Source organism: Oncorhynchus gorbuscha, linkage group LG11 (genome assembly GCF_021184085.1).
Source record: "Oncorhynchus gorbuscha isolate QuinsamMale2020 ecotype Even-year linkage group LG11, OgorEven_v1.0, whole genome shotgun sequence".
Classification (NCBI taxonomy): Eukaryota; Metazoa; Chordata; class Actinopteri; order Salmoniformes; family Salmonidae; genus Oncorhynchus; species Oncorhynchus gorbuscha.
This window is the reverse complement of record NC_060183.1, coordinates 27,058,234-27,072,172: the sequence shown is the minus strand read 5'-3', so window position 1 is coordinate 27,072,172 and position 13,939 is coordinate 27,058,234. Positions and strand designations below refer to the sequence as shown.

The following is a 13,939-nucleotide window of genomic DNA, read 5'->3' as shown; positions in this document are numbered from 1 at the left end:
TGTTTGGGTGTACACCCCCCCCCCCCCCTGGCCCTGGCATGTGTGTTGTGCCAATCTTAGTTATGCAAATGGAAAACCTCTACTCTTGAAAGGTAGAGGGCGCCATCTATATTACAGTAGCATAGCTTCACGATCCTCTCAAATCCTTCAGTTTTTCCCATGGCAGTCCGTTCGGTGCATCTCAATCCCATGGGAGTAGTTTGAATCCCGGGCCTGTGGGTTCGATCCCCGGGACCACCCATACGTAGAATGTATGCACACATGACTGTAAGTCGCTTTGGATAAAAGCGTCTGCTAAATGGCATATATTATTTATTATTATTATATTATAGTACTGTTAGGTGAACTGGCAACCAGAAGGCTGCTCCCAGCTACCATCACCTGCCGTTGGTAGAGATGCAGAAGATGGCTATGTCCCAAATGGAGCCCTATCCCCTACATAGTGCATTACTTTTGATCAGAGCCTATAGCGAATGAAGCCGAAAACTGCAGATAGAATAATACAGTATTGTGCATTCTTGGAGTCTCTGGTGCCCCAGTTAAGTCCAATGGCTGTGTTCACACCCTTTTTCCCAGGTGGAGCCTCCACCAGCAAAGAACTGTTCACATCTGCATCTTTACCCGTGTGATTTATCTGCATGTAGTGCAGGTCAAAACACTAGATTCTGCTTTAATTTGCATTAAATTACAAGTGTATTAACAATGTATCACTCCTCCCCCATATAATTACTATTTCTCTCTCACCCACTCACCCTCTCACTCTCCCCCTCATTTATTTTTTCACCTCTTTCCCTTTTTGCATCCATCCCTCCCTCTCTTCACCCCTCTCTTTCCTCCCTCCTTCCTGCTTCTCTCTTCTACTCTCAACCTCCCTCCCTCCATTTACCTCTCTGTCCCTCCCTCCCACTCCCTCCCTCACTCACTTTATGTGTAGCTAGTGCTGCTCGTCAGTAAGCAGCCCAGTGCCCTGCTGACCCCCTGCCCTGTCCAGCTCCGGCTGGCACTAGGCTCAGACAGACAGACACAGACAGACAGACAGACAAACAGACAGACAGACAGACAGACAGGGCGAGGCCACTCCAACTGCACACAGCTGTTTGTGTTTACATGTGAGCTGTGATTCCTCTCCTCCTCCTTCCGTTCTCCCTCTCACAACCTGCCCTCCAATCCTTTCGCCCTGTGTCCTATACATCCCTCCCTGTTTTCCCCATTCCCTCCCTCTCTCCTTTCCACCCCCGCCCTCTCTCCCTTCCTCCCTCCCTCCATCTCTCCCTCTGGGCACTAGGACTGGCCGCTGTAACACTAATACACAACACAGTGTGTACAGTAATAGTTGCCATGGCAATAGGTTTTTCCTTTGCAATTCCATGTTTTTTATTACTACGCTGTGTGTATAAGGGATTTTGTCCAAGCTTTTCTTGAAATGCAATGATGAAGGTTGAAAAAAGACAATGAAGATTTAAAACTGAATAAAATGATTGGTTTATGTATTGACTAGGGTTTGTTTGAGGTGCCCTGCTCACATTTTCATGATCACAACATGCATGCAATGTGAACATTTCAAACCTTTAGACTAAATCTAATTCCATCAATGTTGTATCAGCCAGTGGCAACATTCTGTTATTCTGTAGCATGTTGAACAGTATCAGGATTTTAACTTAGTCATTCAGTGACAGGCTCAATGTACGTTTAGTTTCCTGAAGAGTTTTTAAGTTGGACTTTTGATACATTACTGAGGTGGTGTTTTGACTTTAGTATTTCATTAACGGTCCTCATCAGATATGCCGTGTAAGCTTGTTTTTTCCCTACGTCACTACAGTACATGCATCTTTTCCAGCACACACACGCACACACACGCACACACGCACATACACGCAGAGCAACGCACATGCTCACACGCACACACACACACACAGACACAGACTGAATAGCAAGGGTCAAGGACACAAAACACTACAGCAGCACATGGCGAGATTATGTTTTATACTGAGCTCCAATCATCTTCAGTTCAACATCGCGCACTCACACACTCAATTCCCCCCCACCTCTCTCTCTCCAACCACTCACAGAGAGGCAGACCTAGTTGACAGCCTCAACACAGGCAGACAAATAGAGAGAGCGTGTGAGCACGAGTCAGGAAGGAGCGCGAAAGAAGGAGCACCAAAGACCACACGCCCAAATAAAAGAGAAAAACGGTTGCAGAGGAGAGAGGAGGGAAAATTCAAAGTCAAAGCCCAGTGCATGGTCAATGAGATCAATTTAACTTGCAGTCCTGCGTTTGTTTTCTCAAGGGATACCATCAGGCTTCAGTGAATTGCCAGTGGAGTGAACAAGCGAGCAGCCATCCAAGTTGTTCTACCTTTGCCATCTGTGGCTTGGCTCCTTGTCGAAACGGTCAGACTGTCAGAGCTGCAAAAGACCCGGTGCTGCCTGCAGAGATGGACGCAGATGCCAAGGACAAGGAGAGGAAAACCAAGATCCAGTTCTCAGTCCCGTCCGCTGTGCCCCTTCAGCTGGACCCGCGACAGGTGGAGATGGTGAGTGTGTGTGTGTGTGTGTGTGTGTGTGTGTGTGTGTGTGTGTGTGTGTGTGTGTGTGTGTGTGTGTGTGTGTGTGTGTGTGTGTGTGTGTGTGTGTGTGTGTGTGTGTGTGTGTGTGTGTGTGTGTGTGTGTGTGTGTGTGAGGGGAAAAAGTACCCAATTGTCATACTTAATTCAATTAAAGATACCGTAATAGAAGTAAAAGTGAAAGTCACCCAGTGAAATGCAACTTGAGGAAAAGTCTAAAAGTATTTGGTTTTTAACATAGCCTACTTGAGCATCAAAAGTAAATGTAATTACTCAGTTATACTTAAGTATCAGAAGTAAAAGAAATTTCACATTCCTTAGATTAAGCAAACCAGATGGTACAATTGTCATGTTTAAAAACAAAAAACGGATACCCAGGGGCACACTCCAACACTCAGCATAATTTAAAAATGAATCATTTGTGTTTAGAGTCCGTAAGATCAGAGGCGGTAGGAATAACAAGGGATGTCCTCTTGATAAGTGTGTGAATTGGACCATTTTCCTGTAACGAGTACTTTTGGATGTCTGTGAAAATGTATGCAGTAAAAAGTACATTATTTTCTTTAGGACTGTAGTGAAGTATAAGTAAACATTTTCTAAAATAAAAATAGTAAAGTTAAGATATAGTGCCTTGAGTAGGAATTCCTACTCCTTGACCCCTTGATTTTGTTGTGTTACAGCCTGAATTGAACATTTATTAAATATATTTTATTCTCACCCATCTACACACAATTCCCCATAATGGCAAAGTGAAAACATGTTTTAGAAATTTTGCAAATTTATTAAAAATGAAATAGAGGAATATGTAATTTATGTAAGTATTCACACAATACATGTTAGGATCTAAGCCACTCAGGAAGATTCAATGTCGTCTTTTTATGAAACTCCAGTGTATATCTGGCCTTGTGTTTAAGGTTATTGTCCTGCTGAAAGGTGAATTCATCTCCCAGTGTCTGGTGGAAAGCAGACTGAACCAGATTTTCCTCTAGGATTTTGCCTATGCTCAGCTCCATTCCGTTACTTTTTTTATTCTGAAAAAAATCAACAATTCTTCACGATTACAAGCATACTTATACCATGATGCAGCCAACACTATGCTTGAAAATATGGAGAGTGGTACTCAGTAATGTGTTGTATTGGATTTGCTCCAAACATAATACTTTGTATTCAGGACCAAAAGTGAATTGCTTTGCTACATTATGCGCGGTATTACTTAAGTGACTTGTTGCAAACAGGATGCATGTTTTGGAATATTTTTATTCTGTACAAGCTTCCTTCTTTTCACTGTCAATTAGGTTAGTATTGTGGAGTAACTGCAATATTGTTAATCGATCCTCAGTTTTCTGCTGTCGCAGCCATTAAACTCTGTAACTGTTTTTTAAAGTCACCATTGGCCTCATGGTTAAATCCCTGAGTGGTTTCCTTCCTCTCCGGCAACTGAGTTAGGAAGGACACCCATATATTTGTAGTGACTGGTTGTATTGAACAATATTAATTAATAGCTTCACCATGATTAAAAGTATATTCAAATGTTTGCAAATGTATTAAAACAATAAATAGCTTCTTTACATAAGTATTCAGACCCTTTGCTATGAGACTCAAAATTGAGCTCAGGTGCATCCTGTTTCCATTGATCATCCTTGAGATGTTTCTACAATTTGATTGGAGTCTAGCTGCGGGAAATTCAATGAATTGGACATTTGTATTTGTATTTATTACAGATGACAATTTACAATCCAGGGTTACTCCAAGCAGTTTAGTCACCTCAACGTGCTCACTTTCCACATGATTTATTACAAGATTTAGTTGAGGTTTAGGGTTTAGGGTTTAGTGAATGATTTGTCTTAAATACAATGCTATTAGTTGAAGAAATATTTAGGATTAACTTATTCCTTGTCACCCACTCTGAAACTATCTGCAGCTCTTTGTTAAGTGTTGCAGCTATTTCAGTCACTGTAGTAGCTGATGTGTATAGGGTTGAGTTATCCGCATACATAGACACACTGGCTTTAATCAAAACAAGTGGCATGTCATTAGTAAAGATTGAAAAAATCAAAGGGCCCTAGACAGCTGCCCTGGGGAATTCCTGATTCTACCTGGATTATGTTGGAGAGGCTTCCATTAAAGAACATCCTCTGTGTTCTGTTAGACAGGCAACTCTTTATCCACAATATAGCAGGGGGAGTAAAGCCATAACACATACATTTTGGAAAGGTACACACCTGTCTATATAAGGTCCCACAGTTGACAGTGCATGTCAGAGAAAAAACCAGGGCATTAGGTTTAAGGAATTGTCCGTAGAGCTCCGAGACAGGATTGTGTCGAGGCGCAGATCTGGGGAAGGGTACCAAAAAATGTCTGCAGTATTGAAGGTCCCCAAGAACACAGTGGCCTCCATCATACTTAAATGGGAGAAGTTTGGAACCACCAAGACTCTTCCTAGGGCTGTCCGCCTGGCCAAACTGAGCAATTGGAGGAGAAGGGCCTTGGTCAGGGAGGTTATCAAGAACCCGATGGTCACTCTGACAGAGCTCCAGCTTCTTCTGTGGAGATCCTTCCAGAAGGACAACCATCTCTGCAGCACTCCATCAATCAGGCCTTTATGGTAGAGTGGCCAGATGGAAGCCACTCCTCAGTAAAAGGCCGAAGACAGCCCATTTAGAGTTTGCCAAAAGGCACCTAAAGGACTCTCAGACCATGAAAAACAAGATACTCTGGTCTAATGAAACCAAGAGTGAACTCTTTGGCTTGAATGCCAATTATCACATCTGGAGGAAATCTGGCACCATCCCTACTGTGATCATGATGGTGGCAGCATCATGCTGTGGAGATTTTTGAGCGGCAGGGACTGGAAGTCTCGTCAGGATTGAAGGAAAGATGAACAGAGCAAAGTACAGAGAGATGCTTGATGAAAACCTGCTCCAGAGCGCTTGGGGAGAAGGTTCACCTTCCAACAGGACAAATCAAATCAAATTTATTTATATAGTCCTTCGTACATCAAATGATATCTCAAAGTGCTGTACAGAAACCCAGCCTAAAACCCCAAACAGCAAGCAATGCAGGTGTTGAAGCACGTTGGCAATGAAAAACTCCCTAGAAAGGCCAAAACCTAGGAAGAAACCTAGAGAGGAACCAGGCTATGAGGGGTGACCAGTCCTCTTCTGGCTGTGCCGGGTGGAGATGATAACAGAACATGGCCAAGATGTTCAAATGTTTATAAATGACCAGCATGGTCAAATAATAGGTCTGGGACAGGTAGCACGTCCGGTGAACAGGTCAGGATTCTATAGCCGCAGGCAGAACAGTTGAAACTGGAGCAGCAGCACGGCCAGGTGGACTGGGTACAGCAAGGAGTCATCATGCCAGGAAGTCCTGAGGCATGGTCCTAGGGCTCAGGTCCTCCAAGAGAGAGAAAGAAAGAGAGAAAGATAGAATTAGAGAGAGCATACATAAATTCACACAGGACACTGGATAAGACAGGAGAAGTACTCCAGATATAACAAACTGACCCTAGCCCCCCGACACATAAACTACTGCAACATAAATACTGGAAGCTGAGACAGGAAGGGTCAGGAGACACTATGGCCCCATCCGATGATACACCCGGACAGGGCCAAACAGGAAGGATATAACCCCACTCACTTTGCCAAAGCACAGCCCCCACACCACTAGAGAGATATCTTCAACCACCAACTTACCATCCTGAGACAAGGCCTAGTATAGCCCACAAAGATCTCCACCACGGCACAACCCAAGGGGGGGCGCCAACCCAGACAGGAAGATCACATCAGTGACTCAACCCACTCAAGTGACGCACCCCTCCTAGGGACGGCATGAAAGAGCACCAGTAAGCCAGTGACTCAGCCCCTGTAATAGGGTTAGAGGCAGAGAATCCCAGTGGAAAGAGGGGAACCGGCGGCGGTTCGTTGCTTCAGAGCCTTTCCGTTCACCTTCACACTCCTGGGCCAGACTACACTCAATCATATGACCCACTGAAGAGATGAGTCTTCAGGAAAGACTTAAAGGTTGAGACCGAGTTTGCGTCTCTCACAAAGGTATGCAGACCATTAAATAAAAATGGAGCTCTATAGGAGAAAGCCCTGCCTCCAGCTGTTTGCTTAGAAATTCTAGACAATTCTAGACAATTAGGAGGCCTGCGTCTTGTGACCGTAGCTTGTGTGTAGGTATGTACTGCAGGACCAAATCAGAGAGATAGGTAGGAGCAAGCCCATGTAATGCTTTGTAGGTTAGCAGTAAAACTTTGAAATCAGCCCTTGCCTTGACAGGAAGCCAGTGTAGGGAGGCTAGCACTGGAGTAATATGATAAAAAATGTTGGTTCTAGTCAGGATTCCAGCAGCCGTATTTAGCACTAACTGAAGTTTATTTAGTGCTTTATCCGGGTAGCCGGAAAGTAGAGCATTGCAGTAGTCTAACCTAGAAGTAACAAAAGCATGGATACATTTTTCTGCATCATTTTTGGACAGAAAGTTTCTGATTTTTGCAATGTTACGTAGATGGAAAAAGCTGTCCTTGAAACAGTCTTCATATGTTCGTCAAAAGTCAATTGTCAGATTCAACAGAAGATCTCTTTGTTTCTTGGGACCTAAAACAAGCATCTCTGTTTTGTCCGAGTTTAAAAGTAGAAAGTTTGCAGCCATCAACTTCATTATGTCTGAAACACATGCTTCTAGCGAGGGCAATTTTGGGGTTTCACCATGTTTCATTGAAATGTGTGTCATCCGCATAGCAGTGAAAGTTAACATTATGTTTTCGAATGACAACCCCAAGAGGATAAATATATAGTGAAAACAATAGTGGTCCTAAAACGGAACCTTGAGGAACACCGAAATTTACAGTTGATTTCTCAGAGGACAAGCCATTCACAGAGACAAACTGATATCTTTCCGACAGATAAGATCTAACCAGGCCAGAATTTGTCCGTGTAGACCAATTTGTGTTTCCAATCTCTCCAAAAGAATGTGGTGATCGATGGTATCAAAAGCAGCACTAAGGTCTAGGAGCACGAGGACAGATGCAGAGCCTCGGTCTGATGCCATTAAAAGGTCATTTACCACCTTCACAATTGCAGTCTCAGTGCTATGATGGGGTCTAAAACCAGACTGAAGCATTTCGTATACATTGTTTGTCTTCAGGAAGGCAGTGAGTTGCTGCGCAACAGCCTTTTCTAAAAATGTTGAGAGGAATGGAAGATTTCATATAGGCCGATAGTTTTTTATATTTTCTGGGTCAAGGTTTGGCTTTTTCAAGAGAGGCTTTATTACTGCCACTTTTAATGAGTTTGGTACACATCTAGTGGATAGAGAGCCGTTTATTATGTTCAACATAGGAGGGCCAAGCACAGGAAGCAGCTCTTTCAGTAGTTTAGTTGGAATAGGGTCCAGTATGCAGCTTGAAGGTTTAGAGACCATGATTATGCGGTGGCCCGTTCCTGTAGGTTCATGCTCTACAACATCCGCAGAGTACGACCCTGCCTCACACAGGAAGCGGCGCAGGTCCTAATCCAGGCACTTGTCATCTCCCGTCTGGATTACTGCAACTCGCTGTTGGCTGGGCTCCCTGCCTGTGCCATTAAACCCCTACAACTCATCCAGAACGCCGCAGCCCGTCTAGTGTTCAACCTTCCCAAGTTCTCTCACGTCACCCCGCTCCTCCGCTCTCTCCACTGGCTTCCAGTTGAAGCTCGCATCCGCTACAAGACCATGGTGCTTGCCTACGGAGCTGTGAGGGGAACGGCACCTCAGTACCTCCAGGCTCTGATCAGGCCCTACACCCAAATAAGGGCACTGCGTTCATCCACCTCTGGCCTGCTCGCCTCCCTACCACTGAGGAAGTACAGTTCCCGCTCAGCCCAGTCAAAACTGTTCGCTGCTCTGGCTCCCCAATGGTGGAACAAACTCCCTCACGACGCCAGGACAGCGGAGTCAATCACCACCTTCCGGAGACATCTGAAACCCCACCTCTTTAAGGAATACCTAGGATAGGATAAAGTAATCCTTCTCACCCCCCTTAAAATATTTAGATGCACTATTGTAAAGTGGCTGTTCCACTGGATGTCATAAGGTGAATGCACCAATTTGTAAGTCGCTCTGGATAAGAGCGTCTGCTAAATGACTTAAATGTAAATGTAATTATGGGACAACTCCCGTAGGCACACAGCCAAGACAATGCAGGAAGAGCCCAGACTTGAACCCGATCATACATCTCTGGAGAAACCTGAAGATATCTGTGCAGCAACGCTCCCCATCCAACCTAACAGAGCTTGAGAGGATCTGCAGAGAAGAATGGGAGAAACTCCTCAAATACAGGTGTGCCAAGTTTGTAGCGTCATACCCAAGAAGAGTTGAGGCTGTAATTGCTGCCAAAGGTGCTTCAACAACGTACCGAGTAAAAGGGTCTGAATACTTATGTAAATGTAATATTTCCATTTTTTATTTTGAATAAATGTGCAAAATTGTCTAAAAAACTGTTTTTTCTTTGCCATTATGTAGTATTGCATGTAGATTGATGCTGGGGGGAAAAAACGACAATTTAATCCATTTCAAAAGTAATCCATTTTAGAATAAGGCTGTAACTTAACAAAATGTGGGAAAAGTTAAGGGGTCTGAGTACTTTCCGAATGCACTGTATGTGTGGGGCATAGAGAGGAGGTAGTCAATCAAAAATCATGTTAAAAACTATTATTGCACGCAGAGTGAGTCCATGCAACTTATTATACAATCACATTTTTACTCCTGAACTTATTTCAGCTTGCCGTAACAATGGGTTGAATACTTATTGACTCAAGACATTTTTTATTCATGTGTAAACATTTAGAAAAACATAATTCCACTTTGACTAGATGGGGTATTGTGTGGAGGCCAGTAACCAAACATCTCAATTTAATACACTTTCTATTCAGGCTGTAACACAACAAAATGTGAAAAAAGTCAAGGGGTGTGAATAATTTCTGAAGGCACTGTACCCCCCAAAAACGACTTAATTAGTATTTAAAGTATTTTACTTCAGTACTTTACAATACTGTGTGTGTGTGCATGTGCAAACAAGTATGCACAAGTGTCTTTCACTAGAGTGGGATTTTACACTTTATGAAATGTGCTAGACTAGTGAGAGGGAGAGAGAGCTGTTCAAGTTAAAAAGAGTTAATCAAAGCAAGTCATATTTGTCTTAGTTTGTTTACCCACAACAGGGTACCTTACACCAAGAGCACAATACTCACTCAATGCCTTCCTCAATACACACATTTCACCACCCCTCTTCCCATGGTATCTGCAGTCTAGCTACTAGATACCCCATCATAATATCAGTGTGTTGACAGACAGTTATATAACTGAGCGAGCATGACTTTTTGTTTCCATTGTGTGCATATTTTTCAGCTGGGCAGAGGGGTACTGAGGTGCTGCTGCTACTTTAGCTGACAGCTGCAGGTTCAGTGCCCAGAAACTGACGAGGCAACTATGTCCCCGAAAAATGTTGAAGAGACAAAAGAGAAAGAGAGGGAGGGAGAGAAAGAGAAAGGGAAAAGGTCAAAGATGACACCATCGAAATGTAGGATAACTTGTGACGTTAGGAGTAAATGGTTGGAGAAGAGAGAGAGTTAAGAGAGCGTTCAGAATCCAGTTCTCACCATCAGCTAGGAGTATTACGGGAATAAATAAATCCTGTTCTACCTTTGACATACGGGAGTCAAGGGAGAAGACGTATTCCTCCAATCTTCTCCTCCTCTCCTTGGATGCCCTCTCGCTCTGAGCGAAGGGTCATCTTCGGAACAAATTTACACCCAGATGTTCAGTGAGAGATTTCCATTTGGTCTATGCTGTGTGGGGAATCCATTGGGTAGACATGCATGACTAACTAGGTATGATGTCAGGAACAGAAATTCCCCCTTCTCAAATGCTAAGCTAACACCCGGAACATAAAAATTTGTACACATCTGCTGTTTACGGTTCAGATTGCCCGAGGCTTTACAAAACAACTAGCTGCCTGTTGGCATCTCTGCCCCCCCCCCCCCCCATCAGAAATGCTTGAGAGCTGTTTATCTGGAGTCTAGCACATAGTTTGTTTTCGAGGCAATGTCCAGTGTGGAGAATAACAATTAGCATATGAATGGGGTGTTCTGTGTAACTCCGCAAAGGATGTCAAAAGGCAGTGGTCACCTCTTTTAGGATGAGGTACGATGGTTAAACCCTGATGTATAGTGGCACTGTAATGGACCATAACGTTTGGGAAGAGTCCCTTCATGAATTTCAATGGGAACACTCCAAACCACAGAACACCCATCTGAAAGCTACATGTATTAAATATGCACATGAGGAGCATCCAAGGCCTGTGTACAACTATACGAAAAAACACGGCCACACCTCATTAGCATAGAGATGTGGTCTGCTATTTTGGAGTGAGGTGAGGGAGAGAGGGGAAGGAGAGAGGGATTGAGGTAGACAGAGAAGCATGACCTTTATAGTGTGGCGGTGGGAAATTATAAAAGAGAGAAGAGAGGTTATTGGGGACTGACAAACAAATAAGGAGAAAACAAATGAGGAAAAGGACAGATTAAATCAAAAGTAGATTTGTTTTGAGTGTATGAAATTATGATAGAATAGTGAGGTCTGTGCCAGTCCTCTGAGCTAAAGCCTAGGCATCACCCTAGGGAGCTAATGCAAGTCTTCTGGTCTGCAGGCAAGGATATTCATCACTCAAGTGTGGATACAACGCAGTCTACAATTGACACAAAATAACATTTAAAAACACCTTGCAAATTTCTCATTCATGAATTGGATTGATATTAATCTTCTAGATTGACATGGAATTGACCCCGACCCTAAACTACAGACAATAGATTTAGCTTCAGACCTATAGATTTTTTATGTTGGGATTGTATGTACCGTATAAGGGGATTATGAGGGAAAAAGCCGCTGTCAAGGGTTATGTCATGCTCACGTTAGTATTATATGCGCTATACAATATATGGACCCTTAAATGAATGAAATGAACACACATATTTAACACGTGAAGGGGTCATCGTGTGGTCATTGAGACGATTACCACAGTCTGTTTGTCGATAAACATTCTGATTTTATGATCATTTAGTCATGCTGACTACAACAATTCCATTGTTGAGATACTCCATTAATTGCAGCCAGAGAATACCGAATTCATCCTCAATTTGCGCGACTCGCTCATTACACATTCAGATAGGCACTGTATGAACGACTGTCATTTGAATGTATGTGTTAAGATGCCATCCACAGTGTGTTCCTGAACAGATAAGAGCTCCTCTAGCGTAAACGCCACCCACATCGCACGCCTACAGTTCTGTGCGTGATTGGATTGGCAAGCACTTCTCTCTCTCACACAGGCCTCGCAAGCATACGATAGAAACACGGGGTAAAGGAAACAGACCGGTGTAATTATCATGTATACATTCAACATGTTGCTCGCCAACCTGTTGTTACTAGTGAACAAGTGGGTGGAGACATTATTGGGGCGGCAGGTAGCCTAGGGGTTAGAGCGTTGGGCCTGTAACCGAAAGGTTGCTGGATTGAATCCCAGAGCTGACAAGGTAAAAATATGTTATTCTGCCCCTGAACAAGGCAGTTAAACCACTGATCCCCGGTAGGCCGACATTGCAAATAAGTGTGTAGTGTATGAGAGAGTGTGCGGGTCCTTCTCAACACTGTGAGGGGCAGAAGTTATGATATAAATATATCTAAATGGAGTAAACATGTACACACAACAGTATACTGTGTTTCAACAAAAGCCACCCTGTTTAATTTGCTACTGCACACCTTCATGTTCTGACATCTATATTCACATCTTGATTGAATCAGTTCATCCGATGTGAGGTATGATAACTGTAAATGGCAGTCCAAAGAATTCCATTTTAGTACAGGGTTGAGTCTATACTTTACCCTTTTGGGAAAATGTCACCAGCAAAAGCGAAACAAATAGCATCTTGTCCTAATTAAATTATCTTTGGCATTTTAAGAAATGCCACCTATTGTACTACTTATGATCAAAGCCAGAAGATTACTTTGAAGTTCTATATTTCTGGAGTTCAATAGTATGATAAGTACAAGTTATTATAAGACTTTTATGCAAACAAATGAACGCCACAGCAACCCAAACAGATCCCAAAAGTCAGGGCACCGAGGAAAAAAGTGTTAATTTGCTTGCTATTTCCTCTTTTTTTTAACACATTATTTGTAGTTTTCTTAGTTATTTCCTGGCAGGTTGTCCATCCCCTTTTAATCCAAATCAATCCCCTGCCAGATATATTTTTGCAGTCTTGGCAACAACCATAGGAGTTAATTATAGAGCACAAACAGATCTGTCACCAGGCTACAGATGTTCACTGTTTGTTTTGGACTATGGACTCAGTCGGTGGTCTCCGACCTGGCATGACCTCTCATGACAATCTTGGTCGCTTGAATAAAAGTTTAATCTGTTCTTACATCTCTTATACACCGTCTCCGATCCTCTCCATCGTGACGCATGGGTTACCTAATCTGGCCCTCCAGATTCCATCTACCCAATCAATCATCCTCATGTAATGGCTCCCTGGCCACTCTGGCTGATTGGTGACTACAGCAAGCCACCGCCGCCTCAAGAAAAGGAGGGCTACACAACATCGATGTCGTACCCGTTTTTCATCACTTACACATGTATATTGTCCTCTGTATGATGTACAAGTAATCCATAAAAAATCTTTCAAAAAGGTTGTTAAAATGCAGGCCCGTGTTCATTGGGCACCAAACGAACCGTGTTCAAATGTGCTGAAACAGGGAGGGACTACCTTGGACTTTGTTCAACTAGAAACACTCATTTCCATTTTCTGTTGCAGAATGTTTGAAAAGGTTTTCCGTTGTGTGCCCTAATGAACACAACCCTTGTTTTATAGGGTAATTCTGTATATGGGTCATTAAGATCAATGATCAGAGGATGCATGTCTTGTCTCCATCACATTTTGGGGAGTGGCTCAGGCATATCCATAGACATACACTATATATACAAAAGTATGTGGACACACCTTCAAATTAGTAGATTTTGATATTTCATCCACACCTATTGCAGATAGGTGTATAAAATTGAGCACACAGCCATGCAATCTCCATAGACAAACACTGGCAATACATTGGCCTTACTGAAGAGCTCAGTGATATTCAGTGTGGCACTGTCATAGGATGCCACCTTCCCAACAATTAATTTTGTAAGCTTTCTGCCCTGCTTGAGCTGCCCTTCTCAACTGTAAGTGCTGTTATTGTGAAGTGGAAACATCTAGGATCATCAACGGCTAAGCTGCAAAGTGGTAGGCAACACAAGCTCACAGAATGTGACAGCGATTGCTGAAGCATGT

General features: G+C 43.2%; 1 protein-coding gene across 1 annotated transcript in view; it reads left to right on the top strand.

Moving 5' to 3' along the window:
* The first annotated feature begins 2,096 nt into the window (after positions 1-2,096).
* LOC124047744 (protein phosphatase 1 regulatory subunit 1B-like) overlaps positions 2,097-13,939 on the top strand; it is a 53,220-nt gene continuing 41,377 nt past the window's right edge. The window contains exon 1 of the mRNA XM_046368048.1: positions 2,097-2,537. Within this exon, the coding sequence (XP_046224004.1) occupies positions 2,439-2,537 (99 nt within the window). The 5' untranslated portion in view covers positions 2,097-2,438. The remainder of the gene's footprint in view (positions 2,538-13,939) is intronic.